Source organism: Mixophyes fleayi, chromosome 11 (genome assembly GCF_038048845.1).
Source record: "Mixophyes fleayi isolate aMixFle1 chromosome 11, aMixFle1.hap1, whole genome shotgun sequence".
NCBI lineage: Eukaryota > Metazoa > Chordata > Amphibia > Anura > Limnodynastidae > Mixophyes > Mixophyes fleayi.
Genome location: NC_134412.1, coordinates 26,245,510 through 26,273,030, shown reverse-complemented (window position 1 = coordinate 26,273,030; position 27,521 = coordinate 26,245,510). Strand labels below are relative to the sequence as shown.

General features: G+C 39.3%; 1 protein-coding gene across 1 annotated transcript in view; it reads right to left on the bottom strand.

The window, feature by feature from the left end:
- SLC17A7 (solute carrier family 17 member 7) overlaps positions 1-27,521 on the bottom strand; it is a 90,573-nt gene that overhangs the window by 31,675 nt on the left and 31,377 nt on the right. Inside the window, exon 3 of the mRNA XM_075191261.1 lies at positions 23,210-23,328. Within this exon, the coding sequence (XP_075047362.1) occupies positions 23,210-23,328 (119 nt within the window). The remainder of the gene's footprint in view (positions 1-23,209; positions 23,329-27,521) is intronic.

The following is a 27,521-nucleotide window of genomic DNA, read 5'->3' as shown; positions in this document are numbered from 1 at the left end:
GTTTGGGACGAATTCAACTATCATCTCGATGTTGTCCGTACAGCAGGTGCAGGGCAGATAGAACATTTATTAAATGGTTAGTAAAATTTGATAACTCATTAAACCATTTGTAACTTTTTGTGTAATTGTCACATGTTGTCATAGTAGAATATATTGCTTTGAAATTGGGTCCATCTTTTTGAAACACCCTGTATATATTGTAATTTATGCTGCGTAAACGAGCGTTCATACAACATCATCACACCCTTAATGATTAATCTATTCATTGCCAGAAAGAAACACAATCTAATAATGCAAACTTGGTAATCGTTTTGAATAAAAACAAACTAAATTCTCGTTGCAGAGCTAAGTCAACCACTGGTGTTCCAATCTACCAAGTCAACCAATTGAAAAAAAGTTGGCATAATATTGGAACCAATGCATAACATAATGAATCATAAAAAATACAGTAACAAAATGGTAAAACATTACACTTGAAACACACCTTCAAACTCCATGAAACTTATGAAAATTTTGAGTTTCATGGTTAATAAAATGTGGCTCTTTGGAGTAGTTAAAATAGATGTCAACGGGAGAGTAAGGTAGAAGATTGTGGGTTAAATAGGTCATACAGGGAATGGGGTTAGCAGTGGGATCACTGAGATGGGGAGGCTTACGGCAGCTGACTGGAAGAGCCTTCTTCTACAGGGAAACTAACACTAAGAGTAATAGCAAGCTTAAGTGTATGTTCACACATATTAGAAGACCATCAAAATGGGAGAGCTCCAGTTGTTGACATTCGAGGAACATTATGATTTAATTGGTGTTATTGAAACATGTTTGAAACAATTCACATGATTGGTCTGGTGGAACTGCTGCTAAGGGTGAGAGAACCTTGGAGGTGGTGTGTGATAGAACTGTGGAGGGTTAGTGAGAGATAACCATGGAGGGGGGAGTGAGAGAACTGTGTTGGGTGGGAGTAAGAGAACCGTGGAAGGGGGAGTGAGAGAACTGTGTTGGGTGAAGAAGGGGCGGGGGGTGAAAGAACTGTGGAGGAGGTGGGGGAGACTGAGAGGAGAACCTTAGCATTTTATACAGTGTGAAGAGGAGGTCATGGGGGCAGGATGTTAATGATGGTAATGAGGGGAGCAGGGCAGTAAAATAATGCATGAGGGGGTTTTAAGGCAAATAGGTGAGGGGGAGATGGGACAGAGAAAGGAATTCATTCAGTGGGCAATGATGATGGTGAGAGGGAAGAGAGGAGAATTATACTGAGGAGTGAGGTGAAGAAGAAGTATAAGGTGGGTGAATATATAAAAGTATAGATAAGGGTTATGATTGAAGGGAAGTGTAGTATCTAGGGATCGTACTCAGTTATTGCCAAGCTATTATTTCTAACTTTAAAATTCTCTCCACATACTGGTATGATAAGAATATAATAATATAATGGATTCAAGAAAAGAAAATGTGATACCAATATTCAAAAAGTGATTGAGGTCTCCATCTGGTAATTTATAGACCAGTTTGTTTAAGAAAAATTATAGAAATATGTTTGCAAATCGCCTCACATCAAATGAAGGTTCAGTTTTCAGCCTTCAAAACGCAGGATGATAAATCTTGCGGTTTGGATCTGAAATCTGCATACTAAACGACAATTTTGTAAAATAGCCCCTAAATCTTGAGCTATGAAAAAGGGTTCTTTACTGTAAGAGCTGTTAACCTGGGAATGCACTCCTACAAGAACTAGTAGTGACAGACATTAATAATACAATATAGTATGTTGATCCCGCCAGTTCTCCACTTGCTAGTTTAGAGTAAAGCTGGGTACACACTACAGAATTTTCCACCAACTTTTTATGCCGATTGATTTTACATGCGATCGATGGTCCGATCGCTCAGTCCATGGACTGCATACACACTAGCCTTGTTTTAGAAGATAAAGGGAAGAGCGGACGTCCCTTTAGTGACTTTTTACGCCATGTTGTCATGAGCAATGATTGCCATTTCGTACACATCGGTCGAAAGTTTATACACACTACACAACGGAAACGAGATTGGAACGAAAATATTTAACGATACGACCAACCAAATGAGGCGACAATCGTCCATTTGGGCAGACTTTCGACCTTCGTGTCACTACACACACTGACCCGATTTTTGAACGAGCGGTCGTATGTCGGCTGGTTGAGCCGATTATTGGACGAAAACCGTGTAGTGTCTACCCAGCTTTAGAAAGAGAGCCAGCAGTAGCAATGGTGATTATCAGAGGTCCTGACTGTATGCAAATGCAGGGACCTTCCTAATACATCAAAAGGTAGGGGTCAGAGAGACCTCTATGAAATTACCATGATTGGTAATAGAAGTTATTTAGTAAAACTGATCTCTGAAGTAGAAGACCCCTCTAATGGCAAGTAATTTTCTAATTGTATCTGAGATTTGCTTTATCTTTTCTTTTTACACTGCTTAAGAATGCATCTGGTTGTTGAGCCAGAGATTAATAATTCATTGCTAATACATCTTCAAAAATGAGCAAGCAAATGGCAACTTGAGTAATCCAGTATTTATATGTTTCATTCAAAGAGGTTTTTCAGCATCTCATTATAAATATAGAGCATTTGGAGGCCACACTAGAATGCACAATCAATATACTGTCTAGCAGTACTTTGCAATCTTTGCTGGAACAATAGATGTTGTTGCAGGTCCTTATCTGCATTTCATTACCATCCTGCCATTTGCAAGGATTGGAGAGAGATGTCAACACCATATGTGTCGGACGCATATAAATGTGTACGTAAGTGGTTTTATTGTGTTGTACCCTGTGCAGTGGATGGTTTATGATTTGCTGTACTCTCTCGTGTTAACAAGTAAATGCTTTTCCCATTTACTTAGAGGTCAGGCAGCAGAACACTTGCAGATTGCGAGACAAATCAAATGCTGTGGAATAAAAATGCACAGCACTTGGATGCCTTACAGAAATATTGTGCCTGCATAGGTTTGAGTTTTATTGAAATCTAAAATAGCAAAACAAATAGGGAGTCAATTTGTCTTCTTTAATACAGGCAGGTCTGGATTTGTGGAAAAGCCGCATAGGCTCGGAAACAGTGACTAAGATGCACTTTTTACATTCTTTTCTATAGCATTCATTATTTACATACTATGGGCCTGATTCATTAAGGATCTTAACTTAAGAAACTTCTTATTTCAGTCTACTGGACAAAACCATTTTACAATGCAAGGGGTGCAAATAAGTATTCTGTATTGCACATAAGTTAAATACTGACTGTTTTTTCATGTAGCACACAAATACTTGATAGCTTATTTGTACACTGAAATGTAAAGTTGATATTTGTGCGCTACATGAACAAACAGTCAGTATTTAACTTATGTGCAAAACAGAAAACTCATTTGCACCCCTTGCATTGTAACATGGTTTTGTCCAGGAGGCTGAAATAAGAAACTTCTTCATTTAAGATCCTTAATGAATCAGGCCCTCAGTCATTAAGCTGATTTTTCTCTATGCAATTATTTCATATAGATAAAATACAGTAGGAATCGGGACTGCTTTCATTTTCTAAACTGTTTGGTTGCTATAGCCAGGGCCGGATTAACCCTAGGGCTAACTGGGCTATAGCCCAGGGGCCTCAGGCATCCAGGGGGCCCTTGAAAGTGTTCAGCAGCAGTAATGATCGGTCAGGGCTGGGGCGCCCCGGCGCGATCAATGCTGCTGAGCACTTTCACTGCGGTCCTTCCCCGGCGCGCTCTAGTCTCCAAATTATTTCAAAGGTTTACTGAGTCTCACTCATACGAGATCTCCTCAGTTATGAGCGTACAGTGCGCTGGGGAAAGACTGCAATGCCAGGAGAAGGAGGTAAGTGCCACGGAGGGGGGGCCCTCCTGGGGGAATGGAGGCCCCCTTAGCCCAGGGGCCTCTATTCCCTTAATCCGGCCCTGGCTATAGCTTACAGTACGTGTCTGCCCATTGCATAATTTTAAGAAGTTACCCTGATTGCATTAAATCTAAAGCAGAAAGCATTGAGTTGTTTTTCTTGGCGTGTTTGACCAACTGAGCCCACATTGCCACCAATCCTTCTACTCAAACCAGTTGGTCTACTCAGCTCAAAAGTTTGAAAATTTGCTTAGGCTAATAAAGTCTAGCTAAATTCGAGCAAGATGAACAACTTCATATTTAAGCTGGTTGAAATGACCTTAAATGGCTACATTATAGTATCATAATTCTTTTCCATGTGAACTCGTTCTTTGATTTAAATTAAAACACACTATTGGGCGTTGTGCAAATTGAAAAAAAAATATAATGGAATGCAGCCATTTAAGCGGCAGCAGGCAACGCTTTATAGTTTATCTTCAAATATTTTGTTCTGTGAGCTGTGAACTCAAATTTCAAACCAAAAAATTGGCTCAAATGATTTGAGAATCTCTATTAAAGTTGTCCATGATTAGCCTGTAAGGGCAAACCCAACATAGGCCCCAAGCTGCACTTATCCAATTTGGCTAGTCATAGAAGTCTCCAAATTGGATATAGATTCTGTTGTTTAGTGCTCAAGTTAAACAACATGACCTGGCTTTGTGTGAAGCATTTAAGAAAACACTTACACCTGTCCACACACTTACAGACCTTGTTAGCAAATTAGTTTGTTTTTAACTAAATTGGTCACATATTGTACTGTGAAAAAATGCATAGAAATGTCATAGTACAACCAAATTACTATGTAAAATTTGCTTTAACAGACCACTAAAGCATGGAGTTCCTTAGGAAAGATGTGACTCTCCAAATTGTCTTTGTGTGTTTCACCATTTCTTTTTAGACACTGCATAGGTTGCAAAGGAAAATCCACAATGTTGCGGTATCGTATTAACAAAACAATGCGCAGCCATGCGCAGCCGCGATATTTGGGCTTAATTGAATATGCCCCTGAGTGTTAAATGCAACAGAACAGCTGATGGAACAGATCCTCAATATTAAATACATTAGTAGTCTGGAATAGGAAATTATTATTATTATTATTATTATTATTTCCATATTGAGAGAACCAGCTTATGTTCTACACGAGGGACACATGCATTGTAAAATTATGTGCAACCATACAAATGTCAGCGTACAGACACAAAATGGTTATAAATCAGGTTCAGTTGGTTTCCATAGGATTCTAAAACTGGAGTTTTTTTCACCTCTTTCCAGCTTTGAAAAGGATGTCTGTCTCTCATACAGCCACTTTTCTAACAATAAAGGTAGGTTCTGAGCCTAAATGAAGCGTTTAGCACCCTGCTAACTGTAAATGACCATCTGAGAAAGAAGAAATTAGAAAATTGCTGTACAACACTGTTGTGTATTATTGATTTAACTTGGTTTTCGTTCTACTGCTGGCTCATTAATGCGCTGCTGTTGAATTGGCTAAGAGAGATCAGGGAAAGAATTCTAAATAGGTAATTAAAATCCATCAATACTCATGTTGGCATGGTGCTATGCGGTGCAAGTACAGGAGTGATCAACCACTCGGATAGGCCTCCATAACTTGTGCCTTAAAGCTAATATATCGACATACCAACACCTAGCATGATCCCGTTTCTGGAGGATGTTGTCTTACCTTGCTTAGATGTGAGACTGTGAACTACAGATGGGTCAGCGGAAAACATGGTTTAATGTAAGCCGTGTTCCTTGTGTGAGGTATTCTGTATGCGGCATGTTACAATCTGGGGCCTGATTCATTAGGGATCTTAACTTGAGAAACTTCTTATTTCAGTCTCCTGGACAAAACCATGTTACAATGCAAGGGGTGCAAAATAGTATTCTGTTTTGCACATAAGTTAAATACTGCCTGTTTTTTCATGTAGCACACAAATATCAACTTTAAATCTCAGTGTACAAATAAGCTATCAAGTATTTGTGTGCTACATGAAAAAACAGTCAGTATTCAATTTATGTGCAAAACAGAATACTATTTTGCACCCCTTCCATTGTAACATGGTTTTGTCCAGGAGACTGAAATAAGAAGTTTCTCAAGTTAAGATCCTTAATGAATCAGGCCCCTAGTCATTCAAATGCCGGAGGAATCTGTTCTGGTTTCTGAAGTTAAAAGCATGTCACCATTTTACTGACAGGATAGCTGAATGCATACAAACAAGGGCGCAAGTGATGCCGTGTGGCCCCGGAGGCTGATGGCATTTCTCTCTGTCTCAGGATAGCACAATAAAAACATGGCTTATATATCAGCTACTTGGCTTATTTAACAAAGACATTAATCATTGTTTGCCAATGAACACTATCTAAAGTCAAGCCTGAGTTTAACTTTTCCTGCCACCCAAGGTGACTTTTTCAGCTGCCCTTCTTCCCTGATAGCCTCGAATGCCATTGAGGACCATGGCTCCCACCTTCAACAATGACTTATCTGTATAAAGAGAAATTCAAGTATTAAAAAGCTCATAGATCATCTATACCGGCAGTTATGCATAATAAAAAAACTTCTTGAATGTCTATTGGATGTGTCTACTTTCTCTCATTTACATATAATATCATGGCCTCCAAAGAGAACATATCCGGAATGAATCAAGGGGGACAGATAAAAAGTGACTAATTAAAACAAATGTCTAAAATAGTATGTGGCGACTATATAGTATATCTAATGACTGAATACTATTTTCTGTTGAATTCATGTATGACAATGTATATTGTATGTAACCTTGTAATGTAATCTCAACATGTGCTTTGCTAAATGACATGAGTTATGCAAGTACCATTAATCTTTTGAAACTAACCAGGCCCGGCAAAGATAAGGGTCTTGGGGGAGTTTGAACCCAAAGTTGTAAACCATCTAGCCCAACAAGAAGGAGCAGAGGTGAGAACTCAAGGTCTTGTGAACATTTTGATCTCCAGACATCCCTAGCTCACTTTAAAGCCCTGTTACATTTGGGAGATCAATCTGTCTTTATTGACAGCTAAACTCCAAAGGTGGGGGGTGAGGGTTATGTGGACAAAAGGGTTTAAAATCTTCAGCTTTTAGACATCAAATCATTCATTTCTTTGAGGGAGTCTGTCAAGACTGAAATGTGTCATGCTTCTCAATGTGTATTCCTCACACGCCAATTCCTGAACTTGTAAGTAGGGATTCTGGTTTTATTTCCTATTTTATTTTCTGAAACTTATGTGCAACCCATTGTATGTCTGTTTATTACCTTTTTGTAAATAATCCTTGGAAATATTTTTCAAGTTAAACATATTTAATCTAGCGTGTTTCTCCGTGATTCTTTGGGAACTTACAACGCCCAGGGAGGCTCATGCTACAGGTGTATCTGATTTAAATGTGAAACAATAATAAGTGGTTCTGGTGAACGTAAGGACACCATAATAAATCCTTTGTGGTGGCAGAAAAGGTGTATTCATTGTTAATTAACTAAGGTAACACCTGTCACGGCCAACTGTTTAGATTGCTGTATCTGGGACAGGCTTGGCGTTCGTTACATAGTATAAAAGTCATTTTGATGTACTAATGAATTATGGTCCACTAGTGAATTTACTTTATTAATAGGAAGGAAGAAAGTCTAAGTGTAAATTTAGTAGAACATGTAACAACACTTACTGTGCCCCTTCCCCTGTAATACATAAGTCTTTTAGAAGAAGATGTCAAGGACTATATTCATAACTGAGGAATGAGCATAATTTTTAACGTAACAATAACATACTGGTTATTGATCCTGATTTTGCTATTGTGGTCCCAATTTTTTTGCAAACCAAAAGGGTGTGGATTATTGGACAGTACCCATGGCCTTTGCCGAAATGGTTGTGGATTTGGGAAATATTAAATACCCCTGATTAAAACTGTCTGTAGCCAACCTATCCAAAGAACAAAGTATAGCATATGTGTAGTCACAATTTAATTTTTACTCACTTACCCCCTTCCCCAACTAGGAGAACTGTGACATGGTATGCCCGTAATTCTAGAGTATTTCCCCACTAGTGCTGCACTGGATTGTCTCCTGTGTCAACAACAGGGGAAGATAACGGGTAAACAGCATTGCTTAAGTTAGTTGTCTATGTACAATCAGCATCTGTGTCAGAAATGAACATAGACCTCTTTGTCTATCAAATCTTTAACATTGTCAAGGCAGAGGACAGGATCTGGAGCGGTACCTGTAGGAGTCAGTACTTCCTAGCTGCGGCGGCTTCCCTGGTATAAGATCCCAAACTTCTGCAAGGAGGGGGACTGGTGAGTAATAATTAATTGTGACTGGTGCATTAAGGATGCGCCTAACCCAGGATTCACTAAAATCTAAAGGCTAGATTTACTAAACTGCGGTTTGAAAAAGTGGAGATGTTGCCTATAGCAACCAATCAGATTCTAGCTGTCATTTGTTTAGTACATTCTACAAAATGACAGCTAGAATTTGATTGGTTGCTATAGGCAACATCTCCACTTTTTCAAACCGCAGTTTAGTAAATCTAGCCCTAAGTGTTATTGTAAGTTTTGGATTCAGCCAACTGAATGGAAATACTGATTTAAGTGTGACATTGGTCACCACTTCCAGCAGCAGATAAGCTTAACATTATTATGCAAATTAAGATTTATATTCAGTCAAAACTTGTGTTGAAAGATTTATTATTTGGTTCAATGTTGGTTTAAACACCTTTATAGGTTTATAACAGTACAAGTACAATACTTTATCTGCTCGGATTGATCACCAACCAACGTGTTCTAAAACTCAGTGGGTCTCACATGTTTCACACAAACAACAGAATGAAACTAAATGTACAATTATTTTTTCTGGCACCTCGAGTGTCAAAATCCCAAACCGATCTTGTAATATGACTTTCTGGGGCGGCCTGGAAACCTCCGTTCGACACTGCCTAGTTAAAGGAAGCTGCAAGTGTTGCCTGTCAGAAAAAAGTGTGGGAATTCAAGAAATGGGCCTGACAGGTCATGATGTGATTTAGGTGAATTGGGGTATGTCCAAATGTGTCCCAATTTATATATCGGGATGCTGAGAGGTATGATATGGTTGTGTAAAAATGATATATACACTGTGCATTTATGTACATATAGGGGTATATTTACTAAACTGCGGGTTTGAAAAAGTGAAGATGTTGCCTATAGCAACTAATCAGATTCCAGTTATTATTTATTTAGTACATTCTACAAAATGACAGCTAGAATCTGATTGGTTGCTATAGGCAACATCTCCACTTTTCCAAACCCGCAGTTTGGTAAATATACCCCTTAGTGTAAATTGGTAGATCAGCCCTGATGAAAAGCCTCTTTGCTGTATTGAGTGTGACGTGTACACATTTGTGCATAAAAATCAGCAAATCTTGCATCGCCGGCAGAATATAAGACTGTGAATTAAACAATTCCAGGATTATCCACAGCTGGTGATCATTTTGTGTATTGGTAAAGGACATGGACGTTGAAGAAGCTGCTGATGCCTCAGAATTTAATATCTCACTGCTGATTTTCACCTCTACACTCCCCCTCTCACACCTTCACCAGCGTACTGAGACACAATAAATTATGTTGTGTATAAGTCGACTTCAGCTCAGTCTTTTTGATTAGGAAATGTGTCAAAAACACTTTGCTGCCAGAGGCTTGCAGCAAGACCCAGTGTCATGTGTTTGCACCGATAGATTTTAATGAAATGACTCACCTAGCCTCAATCTGCTATTAATAAGAATCTCCATTCTTTTTACAGGGTCCAACATATAAATCACCATCTTTATTTTTCACTTCAGCGTTGGGGTCATTATATTATGCATAGTAAACGCCCAGATGTGCAAATTATCCAGAGCAATCCTTTGCACCCTTACAACAGCTGTCATTTTGGTTATGAAGCGACAGAGCACTAGCAGTGAACAATAGTGTAGAAAAATGATGCTCTGCATTGTCTAAGGTAAACAGGTCACCTTGTAACTCTGGGCCTGAGTCAGTAAGGAGAGTAAAGCAAAAAAAAGGAGTAAGTTTGCTTCCGGACAAACCATGTTACAATGCAAAGGGTGCAAATTAGTTTATTATTTTGCACATAAGTTAAATACTGGCAGCTTTTTCATCTAGTACACAAATACTTGATAGCTTTATTTAACACTGAAATTTAAAGTTGATCTAGGACATGTCCTATGCCAACTATAAATCTGTCCCCTCATTTTAAATTTACCTCCCCCTCCAATACAACATGGTTTTGCCAAGGTGCAAAGTCACTCCTTTCTTATGCTTTGCTCTCCTTAATGACTCAGGCACTCTGTGATTTAGGAACCAAGTTCTGTGTAAGGTGCCAAAAGGGATAAAACATTTATAAAAATGTCTTATCATTAATCCTGTGTATTTAGACACTTAGGATGCCTGAATATGCTTTCTAGCTGTATCCTGTGTCTATTGGCTTATTTACAATCAGATGCTAATGCTGATGTAACAAAAGATAAACTAGATAGAATAGAGCACCTTTCATGAAATCTTTAGCATGCTGCTAAATAAGCCTTGTATAAAGTTTGAAATGCTTAACTATATAATATAGTAACATATTTCACTGGTTAACTTCATCATGTGTATGTTATTGAATGCTTGTTGTTTATCCCATGGCCATCTTAACAACATCACGGGCCCCTGGGCAAAGCAGTGCACCGGGGCCCCTATATATATATATATATATATATATATATATAACTTTTTTTTATTATGGGCCCCCTTAACCTACCTTTCAATCGCCCGATTCCCTTCTCTTCTTCTTTCTTTAGTCCTCCGTGCTGTGCTCGCAGTGAATGTCGGGTGTGATGATCATCACGTCCGACATTCACTGCGAGCACAGCACGGAAGAGGGGACCGGGGAGGGAGCCGGATCGTCACCTGACCTGATCGATCAGGTGACCGCAAATGGCAATTTTTGTTTTAAAAAAAAAAGTGTTGTTTTTTTTTACAGGAGTCCCGCGGCCGCCTTGGGCCCCCTGGGCACCTGCCCATCGTGCCCAGTCGGAAAGACGGTCCTGGTTTATCCTAGGTTACTATAGAATTGTGTGCCTTTGCACACCTGCCTGTTAACATGTTACATCTTGTATTTGGATTGGATTTTTTTACAAATAAAAAAAAAATCTTTCCCCCTCCACTGGAATGACCTCCCATGCTCCATCCATTTGTCCCCTAACTTGTGCTCCTTCAAACGGGCACTCAAAACCCATATCTTCCTTAAAGCCTACCAGTCTTCCACCTAACCCTCTCTCCATGCTCGCTCCCATCCCCTTGCTCCTCCTCTGTTGGGGTGCACGCTTGCTCCCCCCCCCTCTGACTCCCTTTGTGCCGGCTGTCTGTTTCCCCTCCCTTCAGGATGTAAGCTCTTATGAGCAGTGCCCTTCTCCCTCCTGTCTCTCTACCTTCTCTTCTGCTCCTACTCCATTACATCTGCTTTGCCTGGAGCCTCTGAAGTTTTGGTACTAGTTGTTTATTGTTCTGTACTGTTATTCCCTGTACTGTCCATTGTTTGTACTGTGTTCGGCGCTACGGAAACCTTGTGGCGCCTTATAAATAAATAATAATAATAATAATAGAAATGGAAAGATACAAAAAAAAGTTTAATTTATCAGTAGCAGCAAAGGTCAGTGGACCACTAGCCCCAAAATACAAGTTACCTTGCATATAATAAATAGTTACTAATAGCATTCAGAAATATATGTGTGTGTGTGTGTAAAAGTCCCCATACATTGCCGGAAATTGAGATATTCAGAACGGCACATGCCACACTCACTAAAGTCAAGTATATTCCTTGCAAAAAAGTAATTAAGGGATAATTCCTACAGCAAACACTTGTGCATGTTCATGCTGTAAAAATTATGTATGCGTCTATATAATTTTGCATCTTTTTATGGGTAGAGTAGACAGGTACATGACGCTAGTGAGAGAGTTCATAGTCCTTCAAATCTGTTGAGTGGAACTCATGTGGGTGAAAGTATCACCACTAATCATGGCTTACTGTCACATTTGCCCTTGGTTTACATGTACAATTCTATGAGCATTCTACCTTATTTTACTTATTACTACCGAGAAGGCTTCTGGGAAATAATTGAAAGCATTTATTTCTCATTTCCAAAGTGATGGAAATTTCAGGGCAAAAAGCCAAGCATGTCATGCAAAAACAGGAACACGTTTTAAAAATGTGCAATATCCATCCCTGATAGATCGTTACATTCCTGCAAAACAAAAGTCATCTTATTTAAGCATATTTTCTGCCACATCATTTTACAGTGATGTGGAATATCCCCTTCATTTGCCCAGGTCAGCTCATCATTAGTAACAATACCAATGGTGGAAGTAGGGGTGTATACGGTGTTATGCCATACCGCCACTTTTACTACTGCCTTTATTGTAAAACTATTAAAATTCATTCTCTTACATTTCCTATACCGTCACTTCTACATTTCATATACCGCCACTTCTACATTTCCACTTCAACCACTGAGCAATACCATAATCATCTTATCTTTACTAAGTCATAAAAATTGATAAATCCAATCTCATATGACCAATAATCCATAACTTATTTTACTTTGTCATTGTTTATTAAAAAAAAAAAAAAAAACCAACATAGAGAAGTCATGTATAGGAAAGTAAGTACACCTTTATTGCTTGCAATCTTCCAGCCGAGGAATTCCCAGCAAATTCACCAAATACCAGACTGTTTGATGCCCTGAGATATCGAAAAGAACCCAAAAACTACATACAGGGATCTACAGACCTCTGTCTACATGGAAAATGTTAAAGTTCATTACTCTACCATCGGAATTAGACTGAACAAGTATGGCTTATACAGAAGGGTAGCAAGAGAAACACTTCTCTACAAAAAGAACATTGCAGTTTAGCTTAGGTTTGTAGAGTTGTGTCTAAATGTAATAATATATATATATATATATATATATATATATATATATATATATATATATATATATATAAAAATAAATATATGTTTAAAACACCACCCTGGACATACAAGACCAAAGTCCACTTGTTTGGTATTAATGTACAACACCATGGGCCTGATTCATTAAGGATCTTAACTTGAGAAACTTCTTATTTCAGTCTCCTGGACAAAACCATGTTACAATGCAAGGGGAGCAAATTAGTATTCTGTTTTGCACATACGTTAAATACTGACTGTTTTTTCATGTAGCACACAAATACTTGATAGCTTATTTGTACACTGAAATTTAAAGTTGATATTTGTGTGCTACATGAAAAAACAGTCAGTATTTAACTTATGTGCAAAACAGAAAACTAATTTACACCCCTTGCATTGCAACATGGTTTTATCCAGGAGACTGAAATAAGAAGTTTCTCAAGTTAAGATCCTTAATGAATCAGGCCCCATGTTTGGTGAAAACCAATCACCACAAGAAAATCATACCAACGGTCAAGAATAGTGGCAGAGGAGTAATGTTTTAATGGAGCTTCTTTACAGCCAAAGGAGCTGGATAAAGCGAAGAATCCACTAGGAACTCTTCTTTGTACCAGGGCACTCTAGAAGGAAATGTGAGGAAATCTGTCCAACAACTGAAGTTTGGCAGAAATTTGTATCATGAAACAGGACAATCATCCTAAGTTCACCATAAAATCTAAACTGGATGGATGAAAAAAAGAATCAAGGTTTTTAAATGGCCAAGCCAAAATCCAGATCTCAAGCCCACTGAGATGCGGTGGCAGGTATTAAAGAGAGTCAAATAAACAAATGTCTAATCAACATCAATGAACTGAAGCAGTGTTATAAGAACAAGTGGGACAAAATTTAAGTACGATGTAAGAGACTGATAAACTCAGAGAATGTACGTCAAGTTATTGCTGCTAAAAGTGGCCCTACAAGTTACTTAGTCATGGAGTATACTTACTTTTCTATACATGTCTTCTTCATGTTGACTTATTTTGGGGTGATTACATAAATGACAAAATAAAATCTGTTATATTTTATGAGATTAAATTTATGAAAATGTAGGACTTGGTGAGAAATAGATTATTCTTAATTATGTCCTACTATGTAAAAACACAGATTTAAAACAGCGATTACTTTCTCTTTGAGATGAATAGACGTAGGTGTAATTTTGTTCCTTGCCTGATAATCATAATAGCTGATGGTCTGTTTTGTAGCACAGCATGTTGACGGTCACCGCTAAGGTTGGGAAAATGATTAAGGATGCCACAAAGACTATAAAAAACCACTAGACAACAAGTGAATAAAATGACCAAAGCAATTTCAGTATGTTCACTGTTCAGGGAATAAATGTGAGGCTGAGCAAAAGTACAAATGAAATATGGAAAGTTCAGTAGATGTGAGAATTGACCAAGAGACATATATAATATATTATGGTACTGATGAGAGTATATGCACATTTTTATTGACTACTTTTTCATACAGATAGATAAAAAGTAGTTTCATTTAAAAATCTTTACAGGTGCTGCCTAGTTGCAAACATTTTTTGATAATGGCGGACAATGTGCGGTATATGCTTAAAACACCATTCCTTGAAAAATTAACAAGTCCTACAGAAGATATTGCGGTTCATGGTCTGATAATAATTTTCCTAAAGTCCTTTGCCGTATCATACTAATTTGCATGCTTCAGAAGTCTGAATTATGGGAAGTCTAGCATTGGAAGTTAATGATTTTTAATGGGAATAAAGAGAACTTCCTTGAAAAACCAGAACACATGGGAGACCTACCTACATGGCTATGGTGTTCTACAGCTGAACATTTTAAACCTACTGTTTGTAACAGTCCACTGCAGCTACATAAAGAAGACATTCAGCCACATACCATCACTTTGCCAGAATCCCTCAAAGCCCGATACCAGACATCTTTCCATTCCTTGTCTTGCCTATGTTCTTTTATCTGTAGTGTCCAACTGCCGCTGTCACCAGGAACAGGGTTCAAAAGTTTGCTCAGTACTCAGTGTTATACCTAAGCAACAGATTTTTGAAGCTGACCTTAGACTCGCCTGTGCTGTCTGCACTGACTCTTGGCCTCTCTCTGCATCTAATCCCTTGATCTCTGATCCTTCTTATGTCAGAAGCTGAATGATAGCAGCAGTGATAGTGTTAGTTCCACAAAGTGTGGGACATCTTCTCGGAATTTCCTATGGAAAAATTGTGACTATTGTGGCCATACCTGTGAATCGCCATGACTCTACCCATTATGTCCAGCCACACTCTTATTTTATGATCACACGCGCTATTTCATCTGATTATTGGAAACGTCCAAAGAAATACTGAACAATTAGGTGTTATGGATACACTTTGAGATGGGTCCCTGTAGGTCATTGGTTCCTTTAGGTTTGCCCTCTCGGGCCTGATTCATTAAGGATCTTAACTTGAGAAACTTCTTATTTCAGTCTCCTGGACAAAACCATGTTACAATGCAAGGGGTGCAAATTAGTATTTTGTTTTGCACGTAAGTTAAATACTGACTGTTTTTTTCATGTAGCACACAAATACTTGATAGCTTATTTGTACACTGAAATTTAAAATTGATATTTGTGTGCTACATGAAAAAACAGGCAGTATTTAACTTATGTGCAGAACAAAATACTAATTTGCACCCCTTGCATTGTAACATGGTTTTGTCCAGAGACTGAAATAAGAAGTTTCTCAAGTTAAGATCCTTAATGAATCAGGCCCCTCATGTTCTTGATACACTGAACATTTGCTTATCATTTCATCAATCTGGGAATCTGAGTCAATACATCAGATTCCTTACACATTATTTCCACAAGGTAATTCCAAAATGTCCTGGTCTATGCTTCTATGATCTAGCATTCTATCTATGTTCTCTCACATCAGTGCTCAAACAGCGGCAACAAAGATTTTTCTCAGCATTGTCAACTCACCTTTTAATCAACACTATTCATATACCTTCCTCCATCACCAATTGGAAAATCAGGACAAATTAGACCTCCCCCCGACCACACTGAAATCCACCCAATCCTCACCCATTTAGGATGATCCCACTCTCATCAGATCCACACTGTTCAACTTGGATTGTTGGCAGGTACGGGTTTAATCTTTAGATTATCTCATAAACTTCTTAATTGAAATGACTAGTTTGATCTGTCATTAGCTGTGTCTATAAATAAGTTTGAGTCATGTGTGTTTTGGCTTGAAAATGGCAACAGACGGAACCAGTGACCTTTAATTGTATGTAAGGTTTAACTTTTTCAATGAAATAATCTATTTGAGGATTCATAAACCTCGTTCTAAGACAAAATGCTTCCACCAAGCTAACTCCAAATGGTTCTTTACTGAACTGGCAGCTCCAAAAAATGAAAGCTATTTAGAATGCTCATATTTTTAATCTAGTTTTAGCAAACTGTAACCCATTTATGAAACAGTGGCCTAGCTAAAGGCCCCTAGGCTCCATGCTAACTTTGGGGGCTTGATAAGTGAGCGATGCAGACAGACCTAAAACACATGACTATATACAGAGGAAAGAACAAATATAAAACCTTGTATTTTTTATATATAATATATATATATATATATACATATATATATACACCTGTATAAATATATACATATATAGAATAGTTTTACCATAATAAGAAAAGAAAAATCACAGAGCATGAGACCTTATAATAAATAACATAGCACCTCTGATAGTCAATGATAGACAACTTATAAATAAGAAGAGGGCATCTTTCACAACTTCAAATCACTCAGATCTTTTTACTTATCCACTTGTCTCAGGTGGACATTTAGGGGGGTTCTTGTTGCCCATATACCACCATGAATGCCTGAATTAAATGATCGGTTCAACCAGCTAGCATTTAGAACGATGTACTGCGCTCCCTTATACTCTCCCGCTGCCCCCCATTGCCTCACTCAGCCATGTAAGGTTATGAGCACAGCTTGTTGTCCTGGAATTCTGTGGGGGCGTGGACAGTTCCGCCTTGGGTGTGTCAGCATTAGGGGCGGAGCAATGCTAAACATAGCTGGTCCTGTTCACCTTCAGCTCAGAACAGGTGAGAGATGTGGTGATAAGCTGCAATCCGGCATCAGGACATCCATGGACACAGTCTTAAACACACGGTCTGATCCATTAAAGAAAGTATAGCAAAAAAAATGAGTAACTTTGCAACTTGGCAAAACCATGTTACATTGGAGGGTGAGGTAAATATAAAATGTGGGGACAGATTTATAGTTGGGGTAGGGCATGTTCTAGATCAGTGTTGGCTAACCTGTGACACTCCAGGTGTTGTGAAACTGCAACTCCCAGCATCCTTTGCCAATATATAGCAGCTTATTGCTGGAAGGGTATGCTGGGACTTGCAGTTTCACAACACCTGGAGTGTCACAACACCTGGAGTGTCACAGGTTAGCCAACACTGTTCTAGATCAACTTTAAATTTCAGTGTAAAAATAAAGCTATCAAGTATTTGTGTGCTAGATGAAGAAACAGTCAGTATTTAACTTATGTGCAAAATAATAAACTAATTTGCACCCCTTGCATTGTAACATGGTTTGTCCAGGAGACAATTTACTCCATTTTTGCCTTGCTTTCCTTAATGAATCAGGCCCACAAGATATATCAATTGCTAGATAACCTATAAAGTATATCATAAATACAGAACATGTGTAACTATTTGTACTGAAGGTTAATCAGAATGAATCATTGTACTCAAATTGTAACACACTATATAAATAGTAGCATCACACAGTGGTATCACACATACAAGCTAGTCTTCCTTTATTATAGAATGCAATGTACAGTAAAAGAATAAAATATATGTTAAGAAAATTATTTGGAATTGCAAACAGTCATTCTGAGAAAATAATAATAATTGTTGAGAAAAGTAAATGACATTTAACATGCAAAATAAATAATCAATAGAAGGCCACAGAAAATAATTTAAAACATACTGCTAGTCTCAATCTTTGATATTGATTAGTTTATTAGATATTTTGCACTATGTGAATAAGCAGTGCTTTGTGACTCACCCTCCATTTGACTACAGCAAAATCTGTTGTAGGCTTATTGTGTTTTTTTGTGTTTTTATTTTTCAAAATTAAGTATTATTATTATTATTTATTTGTTAGGCGCCACAAGATTTCCGCGGTGCCGTACACAGTACAAACAGTAGACTATACAGGGTGAAACAGTACAGAACAATAAACAAAAAGTACCAATACTTCAGAAACTCCAGGCAGGATGATGCAATAAGCACGGAGCAGAAGAACAGGTAAGGAGACAGGAGGGAAGAGGGCCCTGCTCATGTGAGCTTACATCCTAAGGGAGGGTGAACAGAACATGCACAAGGGGAGCCAGTTGAGGCAAGGGGGAGAGAAGGGAGAACGAGCGGAGCAGATGAGGGGGTTAAGTAGATGGTTGGTAGGCTTTGAGGAAGAGGTGAGTTTTCAGTGCACGTTTGAAGGAGCACAGAGTAGGAGAGAGACGGATGGAATGAGGGAGGTCATTCCAGTAATTGGAAACCCTTCTCTAGAAATCCTGCATATGCCACTGTCTATGTTGTGAACAAATGACATAACGTTGTACATATTTGTGTCTATATTATGACTTGTGTTTGTGCTATGACACTATAACCTCTTAACTGCACAGTAGATAGTGGGGTGTAAATAAAGATATGGCATCATGCATTTTCCGTCACAGAGTTATTAGAAGCGCATGAACATTGAAGGAGTTCACGCTTATAATTATTCTCATTCTATTGTGTTCTGTATCTCTTGTTCAGAGATTGCATAGGACATGTTGTGACATATATATGATTTTGATGTTGTGGCAAAGGACATAGCGCAGGATTACCTTACTCCAATTTAGAGCTCCACTGTCACCACTGGATTTGAACTCCCTTTCCTCCTGGGCAAGAAATGTCAAGTTGACACATCATGTGGATGTCAACTTTAATTAGCCACCAGGTCATTCTGCTTGTCTGTCTCCTTTCTGCAGCCCCCTCCTCAATGCCTTCTACAATAATAAGCTGCTAGAGAGGAGAGGAAGGGGAAGTATCATATATCCCTACTTGTCCCGATTTATGTAGTCCAGGGACAATACTAGGGCACTGTCCCATGATCCTGACAGTCAGGAATTTTGTGCTTATCATATTACACAGCGCTGTACAGAGAATATATACAGCCATTCCCTATCACTCACACCCAGTATGTTTTTGGACTGTGGGAGGAGTACCCAGAGGAAACCCACGCAAACACAAGGAGAACATACGAATTCTACACAGATACGGCCATGGTCAGAATCAAGCACATGACCCCAGTGATGTGAGGCAGCAATGCTAACCACTGTGCCTCAGTCTTGCCCCAATTTCAAAAGTATTTTCCTTTCTGCAGAAGCAATAGACACACGTCCCCAACATGAGGTTCGGATATCAGTGTATGTTCATAAGGACAAGTGTGAAGCTAGAGTCTGTCCTGAGAGAGAACTCAGTGAATGATGAGAGAAGCAGGATAAAGCGATTGGGGAACTGCAAACTCCAGAAGTATAACTCTGAGTTCCTGGGTTTTGAATAAAGCTGATTTCAGCACCTACTGCAAAGGTTGTCACAACAGCAGTCACTAGGGTTTAAAACAAACTGATATAGGGATTTGTTACTTTTAATAGCCGGATGCAACCATCTTATACAGTATATAAACCCTGTTATTTGTCAACCCTGTCATCACCCCTCCACCATGTTGTTCATCGCTCCCCTTCATAACCCCTCCACCTCTGATATTCATCCCTCCATCTCATTTCCTTTCTCTTACCTTATATAGCAGTAGCTGTGAGAAGGTGAGCTGTAGTTGATAAACTGATGCTGCAGCTCTCAGACACTGATAGGCTGAGAGTGTTCCGTGAGGTGATGATGTCACCACAGCAGAGGGGTCCCAAGCTATCGGTGACTGGGAGCTGTACCATCATGTTATCATATGCAGAGACTCTGCTGCAGTGTCAGTCACTTCTACTGTGTAGGGTAAAAGAAGCAACTGGGACAACACAACAGTGCATCCCTAGTGCAGCCTGATTTTAAATTGTCCACCAGTCAGGTGGCAGTTGGTCATGGCACTGTGATATGCTGCGGATACTCTCTGTGCAGAGATGAAGGCACTCAGTGCAGCTTCTGTACCTGCTCAGTCTTGAGTCAGTCTCATAGTTAAGCAGCCTGGAGGGCATGCTCTGGTTGCTGCACCCACACTGTGCCCAGGCTTACATGTACTGGTCAGTCTTACACTCACATTCCATGACACTGTGCTAATGAGATCTGATATAGAATAAACCTGTAATCTGCTAAGTTGTGCATGTTAGGTACGCTTGCTGGGAACATTGTTTGAACCAACCAGCCAATCCACAGCCTGTACACTGCATTTTATCCCTTGGAGACTTTCTAGCCAATCACACAAGCTATTTGCAGGATAGAGATGCACCACCCAGCTAAGCAAAGATTATTTTATCTGAAGCATCAATGCTATATATATTTAAATAAGCATAAAGATATCATGAAGATACACAATGGTACCTGCACTCAACTGGATCTTTGTGATTTGAGTAACGTGTCTTGGGAACTGCTTAACAAGAGAGAGAGAGAGAGAGAGAGAGTCCAGCCACCCTAAAACATGGATAAACAGATAAATATGCAAGCGCAAACCAACGACACCTCGGGGGGGTAGAAAAAATGCAATCACTTGATTATCTAGTTATATATGAAATGAATTATTGAAAAAATTAAGTACAAACTAGCTAATTTTGCAATCGATTCATGTGTCTGCCAAACCGTTGTATACAAATGTCACCGCCAAAGATCAGTATAAATCTATAAGGGGTTAATTGGATCCCTAGTTTCACATTAAAGTTAATTTAAGGAGGGATGAAGAGCATTTTTGATATTGTTCTATATTTCCTGGATCAGGAGTGTGTGTGAGTAAGAAATAAAATAAAATAATATGGAAGTGGAAAATGGAATAAGTAAAATAATACACTTTATTAATCCTATACACACCTCACTTTGTATTGCTTAAATGAATTGTGTGGCCATATTGACACAAATATTATTACCTTACCCTCGAAATGTCGTTGGTTAGCGCTTTCATATTTTCTATCTATAAGCATATCAAATATTAAAAATATTCCAATAGATAGTGGTCACTCGTTACCACCAAGTAAAGTGTGTAGAAATGCAGATGATATATTGGATATATTTTGTAGCAGAGCTATATGTAATTTTTAATACTGTATACAGTACTGTATTTTGTGATTTAACCTAGTGGGGTGGTGCTTTATGTGTTTTGTGGAATAAAGCTATTTTGTAGACTGTTTTATTTGTGTCAAGAACAAAATGCATTGCGTATTTTACCATAATATACATCGACAAACATGTACATAGCATTGTGTGGCTTAAATATGCTGTAAAGAAACGATGTCTAATTTAGAACACGTGTACAAAATGTCTATCGCACAAGGTGTTAAATATAAAAGAATGTTTATAGTACAAAAAGGAAGGATTTCACATTCACAGCCAGAGAAACTTTCACCTTTGCACAAAGCCTTATTAGCTGGCACAGCAGTTCTGTCATAGGCTTTATGATACCGGTTAGCGCTGTTCAATGTTTAAAGGTGTCGGTAACAGCATGACATTTTCTCATTGTCCCTGGATTTCTCACTAATAAAAGTGCATGTTCTCATCTTCCTGATTCATGTGTAGAGAATGGATGGTAGGTGGAGACGAAGCATTGTTCTCTCCAGCACTTTGTACATTAATGGTGCTTGTTAAATAAAGATGTATCTTCAAGCAGCATTTGTGTCCCTGTTTTTGTATGTGGTCTGCTACTCACTCCCTAATTGTACTGTGCTCAGGAAAAGCTACATCCGTGCATTCTATTTCTAACAGTTGTATAAATTGAGTTTATACAAAATGCATTATGTAACTGTTGAGTCTATTCAACATGCATTATGTAACTCTTGGTTCAGACACTGGTTGTCATAAACATTTACTTTTAGAAAGCGATACTGCTGTCATTGTTCAGGAGTGTGTGGATAATTACAGCATACATGCCAACTTTTAAAGACCCCCAAATCATGTGACATGGGGTAGGAGGAGGGCCGCGTCACCATAGCCACGCCCCCACTATAAAAAGCCGAAATTTCACGGCATTGAATGGAGGGGGCGGAGCTTAACGATGTGCTTAAGCCCTGCCCCCTCCATTCCCTGCCGTGAATTTCGGCAAATGCGGGAGCTTTGCCTACTCTTCCGGGACTCCATGAAATTTGGGAGCCTCCCAGGAATTCCGGGAGAGTAGGCAAGTATAAATACAGTAATCATCACTCTCAGGGGCTGGGTGAGCTGAGGGGCAGGGGGGCTTCCCTGGGCCGGACCCATAGTGGGCTACCTTGGGCTGGGTCACTGGGCTAGCTGCTTTATTTTCCTTTAAAATGTTCCTAACAGGCTGCTTACCCGAGTCTTGCCCCCCAGGCTAATATTTGCCAGCCATTCCCTGATCACTATAGTGGACATTTCAAGGCACTTTTTGAAGCCAATTGATTTTGTTTACTGGGACTTGCTTTTTAATCGTTGCTTAGGTCTCATTAAGAGCAGTGGAACAATAATTAGGTCATTAGGTCATATACCCCTATATCCAAGGGGTATATTTACTAAACTGCAGGTTTTAAAAAGTGGAGATGTTGCCTATAGCAACCAATCAGATTCTACCTGTCATTTTGTAGAATGTACTAAATAAATGAGAGCTAGAATCTGATTGGTTGCTATAGGCAACATCTCCACTTTTTCAAACCTGCAGTTTAGTAAATATACCCCCACATATCCATATTCCTGTGGCCATTGCATGTAGAAGAAAGGAACTTGAGGAGAGCAGATTAAACATCATGCATGACGTAGGGGGCTGGCACACCTCTGCATTGTCTACTATCATTATAAACATTCCGATTAAATAGGAGATTCCTGTGTAAACAGCATTACTCCACCTCGCTTTGAACACAACATTCTCTGTTCAAATCTTGCTGCCTGATCAAGAACAACTATTTCAGTACTCTGCAAATATTATTGCAAATATCTGAGAATAGATAATATAATAATATAGTTATACATTTGCCTTAATACCTTTGCTGCCTGGTTAATGGAAGCTTCTATTTTTCACAGGTAAGGATTAGATATTTTTTTTTTTATGTGGCGGGCGTTTTTCATTTTATCACATAAGTACACACAAAAACAAAATAAAATAGACAACGAATAGTGTGTGTTCTCATACCTGTTGGCTGCAAATTTTTGTGAAATGTATCCTCCCGGTATCTGCGTTACGATATATCCCCAAAAGAACGAGCCGTGTATCATGCCAACTGTTTCAGGATCCCAGGAAAATTGTGCTTGCTGCAAATAGAGTTATAATAACATTAGATGTGATATTTTTAACCAGTGGTCGAAGTGGACATTTAAAAATGGCGGTATGAGAAATGTAATACAAATGTAAGTTAATGGAATTTGATAGTGTTACAATCAGGGCAGTAGGAGAAGTGGCGGTATGGCATACGACTGTATACACCCCCACTTTGACCACTGTTTTTAACCATTTTAAATTTCACATGAAAACATAATAGGCATATGCATTGGTCAAGGATTGTCTTCGACATCAAGCGGCTGATACCCTCACCCTACACCACCTTCCTATTTACTTTAAGTTATCTAAACTTAATTATTGTCTGAAATAATGACATGGACCAATGTTTGAATTTTGGTGCACTAAGATCACAGTTGTAGTTATATAAAAGGTGGCATTGAAAGCAGATGCAGTGACAGCTACCAGCCAATACCAACGGAACATGGGGATGGCCAACTGGCCCAGAATCCCCAGCGCTTCTTTATGGCATCAGAGAGACTCTAGCACCATGTATTAACCGCTGTCCGCACTGTTTTCCCGCCAACTGTCCCTTGTCTGAATTAAGAGAGAAAACAGGGTTAGCAACCTACGCGGCAAAAGGGAAACGGAGGGAGGGAAATCCTGACGGGAGACTTGCTGACTTATCAAGGCTTGTTTAACCTCACCCCTCGAGATCTCATTGGCCATTTCAAACATCCCCTAAAACTTAACCCCTAAAGGTAAGTGCAATAGTGAGCATACAAGCCTGGCGTATAAACTCATTCATCCCCATGCAGGTCTTCATTTACCATTAAATAGCTGTTTTTAGTCGCTGCCTTGAGCGTGACTAAGTCCTAAATAAGTAACCCGCTTATACATCGTAATCCGACATCCCTCTGCCAAGCAGCAGAAGAAGATAATGAAGAGGGAAAAATAAGATAAAACGTTTGTGTGTGCATAGACGATTATAAACTGTTCCTGGCCCTTAAGAAGTTGAGTGTCGTACCTCTGTTGTACGTTGTGATGAAGCTATGTGCAGTGCAGCTCAGAAGGGTTGGTTCGACTTATATGCTGGTGTATGTCCTTGTTGGCAAGTAAAAGGTAAGTAAATAAATGGAGGGGCAGCACTGGGATGAAAGGGGCAGTGTAGTAAAAGGGAGACTTATGTAGGCGCACAGTGTGATTGTGAAGGGGCACAGTGTTATGATGAAGTTGCACAGTGTGATGGTGACGGGCACAGTGTGATGATAAAGGGGCACAGTGTGATGGTGAAGGGGCACAGTGTGATGATGAAGGGGTTCAGTGTGATGATGAAGGGGTTCAGTGTGATGATGAAGGGGCACAGTGTGATGATGAAGGGGCACAGTGTGATGGTGATGGGCACAGTGTGATGATAAAGGGGCACAGTGTGATGGTGAAGGGGCACAGTGTGATGGTGATGGGCACAGTGTGATGATAAAGGGGCACAGTGTGATGGTGAAGGGGCACAGTGTGATGATGAAGGGGTTCAGTGTGATGAAGGGGTTCAGTGTGATGGTAAATGGGCACAGTGTGACGGTAAATGGGCACAGTGTGATGGTGAAGGGGCACAGTGTGATGATGAAGGGGCACAGTGTGATGATGAAGGGGCACAGTGTGATGGTAAATGGGCACAGTGTGATGGTGAAGGGGCACAGTGTGATGATGAAGTTGCACAGTGTGATGGTGACGGGCACAGTGTGATGATAAAGGGGTTCAGTGTGATGAAGGGGTTCAGTGTGATGAAGGGGTTCAGTGTGATGGTAAATGGGCACAGTGTGATGGTGATGGGCACAGTGTGATGATAAAGGGGCACAGTGTGATGGTGAAGGGGCACAGTGTGATGATGAAGTTGCACAGTGTGATGGTGACGGGTACAGTGTGATTGTGAAAGGGCACAGTATGGAGTTTTTCACCACTTGTTATATATACAGAAACTAGGTTAATGCAGGAGAAACCTATGATTTCTCCAGCGATAACCCTTTGATAAATTTAGCGACGTGGGAAAAGAGCCTAAGAGGTATATTTACTAAACTGCAGGTTTGAAAAAGTGGAGATCAGTGTCTAGTTATCATTTATTTAGTGCATTCTATAAAATGACAGCTAGAATCTGATTGGTTGCTATAGGGAACATCTCCACATTTTCAAACCCACAGTTTAGTAAATATACCCCTAAGTCTTATTCTACGAAGTTTAGGTTTTTCACAGTTTAATAAATTGGACACCAAATATTCATCAAAGCATTCAAGTCTGAAGCAGCTGGTGCCCTGTTCATTGACAACCTGCTCATCACTACAGCATAACCCATAACAATCACAGGAAAATCTCACTTTACCTCTACAATTTAGGTGTGTGCCAGCAGATTTGAAAATTCACCTAAGCAGATTGTGAAATTGTCTGACAGAGCATGAGTGTGTGCTGTGGAGTTGTCTAATTTGTCCCAATTTTCATTGGGGATATTGGGTTTTACTGCAAGCAAAAAAACCAAAGGAAAACACATTACTAATCATAAGTAGTAGCATATAAATATCCAAAAATATAAGCATTGAAGTGATTTGATTTATAATTATTAAATTACAGCGCAAAATAGAAAAGTGCAAACTTATGCACAAATTACAGCTGTTAAAGTCTACCATAATCTCCTTATAGGACAGTTATTGTGGTCACATGTTAAAAATCTTTCCAATGAAGTGTCCATCATTTAGCTCCACAGATTAGGTTATGACTGTTTCACTGTAGAAGAGAGTAGACCTATAAACGAATCCGTGCAAACTGACAGACCTAACGGAATACCAGAGGTCAGTTTGTTTCTCTGAAGGAACTACTGAGTAGAATGACATCTCACAGAGCAAACATGTCCTGGAAAATTATGCATTTTAGGGCATATTGTATAATTTGTTTATGTCATGTTTACTTGTTTTCAATTTTTACTGTTTTCGTTTGTACAGCTTGCCTATCAATATCAATTCTCTGTGCTATGACCTCCAAGTCGGAAGCATTCTAACGGGACACAAAACACCTCCTTAGATATGTGCCTTCACATTGTGATGTCAATGCCAGGTAGCACACGGATCATGTGACTACCTACTCCCTTTACAGCCTCTCTGATTGGTCAGCTTTTACAGAAGAGATAAAAGAAATTGTGGCAAAATTTAGCACAAATCAAATTTTATAACAGGATAGGCTGCTTAGCTCACTTGGAGTTTCTGGTGCTCCAAACTTCGGGTTCTGCTTTTGTATTTGTAAATATACAATATGCTGAATTAATTGTCTGAAGATCAGATCTGAGATGATAATGGTCAAATTATTCTGCTGTGTGCCATTGGTGGGGTAGAAACGGGAAGACCTAAGGTCAAAATTCATGGGCAAATGCGGAATGAGGTGAATATTTAATTTAGAAAATTCTGCTTATCTCTTGTCTTCGGTGTCTTCATTACCTTCAGCGTTTCTGGTGCTGGATACAGACTGCTTACTCCATTTTCAGCTGCTCAGAACGTTTAGTGTTGGGTTATGGTAACCTCATTAATTAATCAGACAAAGGCACTTTTGATCGTGAGAACACCCGTTTTCACCACCAAAAGGGCTCTTTGCCCTTTGATAAACATACCCCAAGGGCTAGATTTACTAAACTGCAGGTTTGGAAAAGTGGAGATGTTGCCTATAGCAACCAATCAGATTCTAGCTTTCATTTATTTAGTGCATTCTACAAAATGACAGCTAGAATCTGATTGGTTGCTATAGGCAACATCTCCACTTTTTCCAGCGTGCAGTTTAGTAAATATACCCCAAGTCTTTTTATGGGCAGAATTAGATCCCAAAAGCCGCGATTCCCAGTGAATCGCTGCGTTTGGCCCCCCCCCCCACTGTCAAATTGTGTCATGACGTCACAGGGGGCGTGGCCAAAATGCCCCGATTTTGGCCGTCCCTCCCCCCTCACGCCCCCCTCCACTGGCTGGCTCCCGGAAGGGAGCTAAAGAAAGTATGCACAAGTGGCATTTGCACTGCAGGAGGCACATATAGGACATTTAAAGTCCCTTTATTTTACTGAAGTACTGCGCAACTGCATCTGTAGGAACTATAAAAGATTAGTGCATAATATTTACTAGGATATAAATCTTTAGCAATAATATGTAGATAGACAATCCTTCAAAATATAACACACTTTTCCTTTGTGAAGATGCAGTGGTCT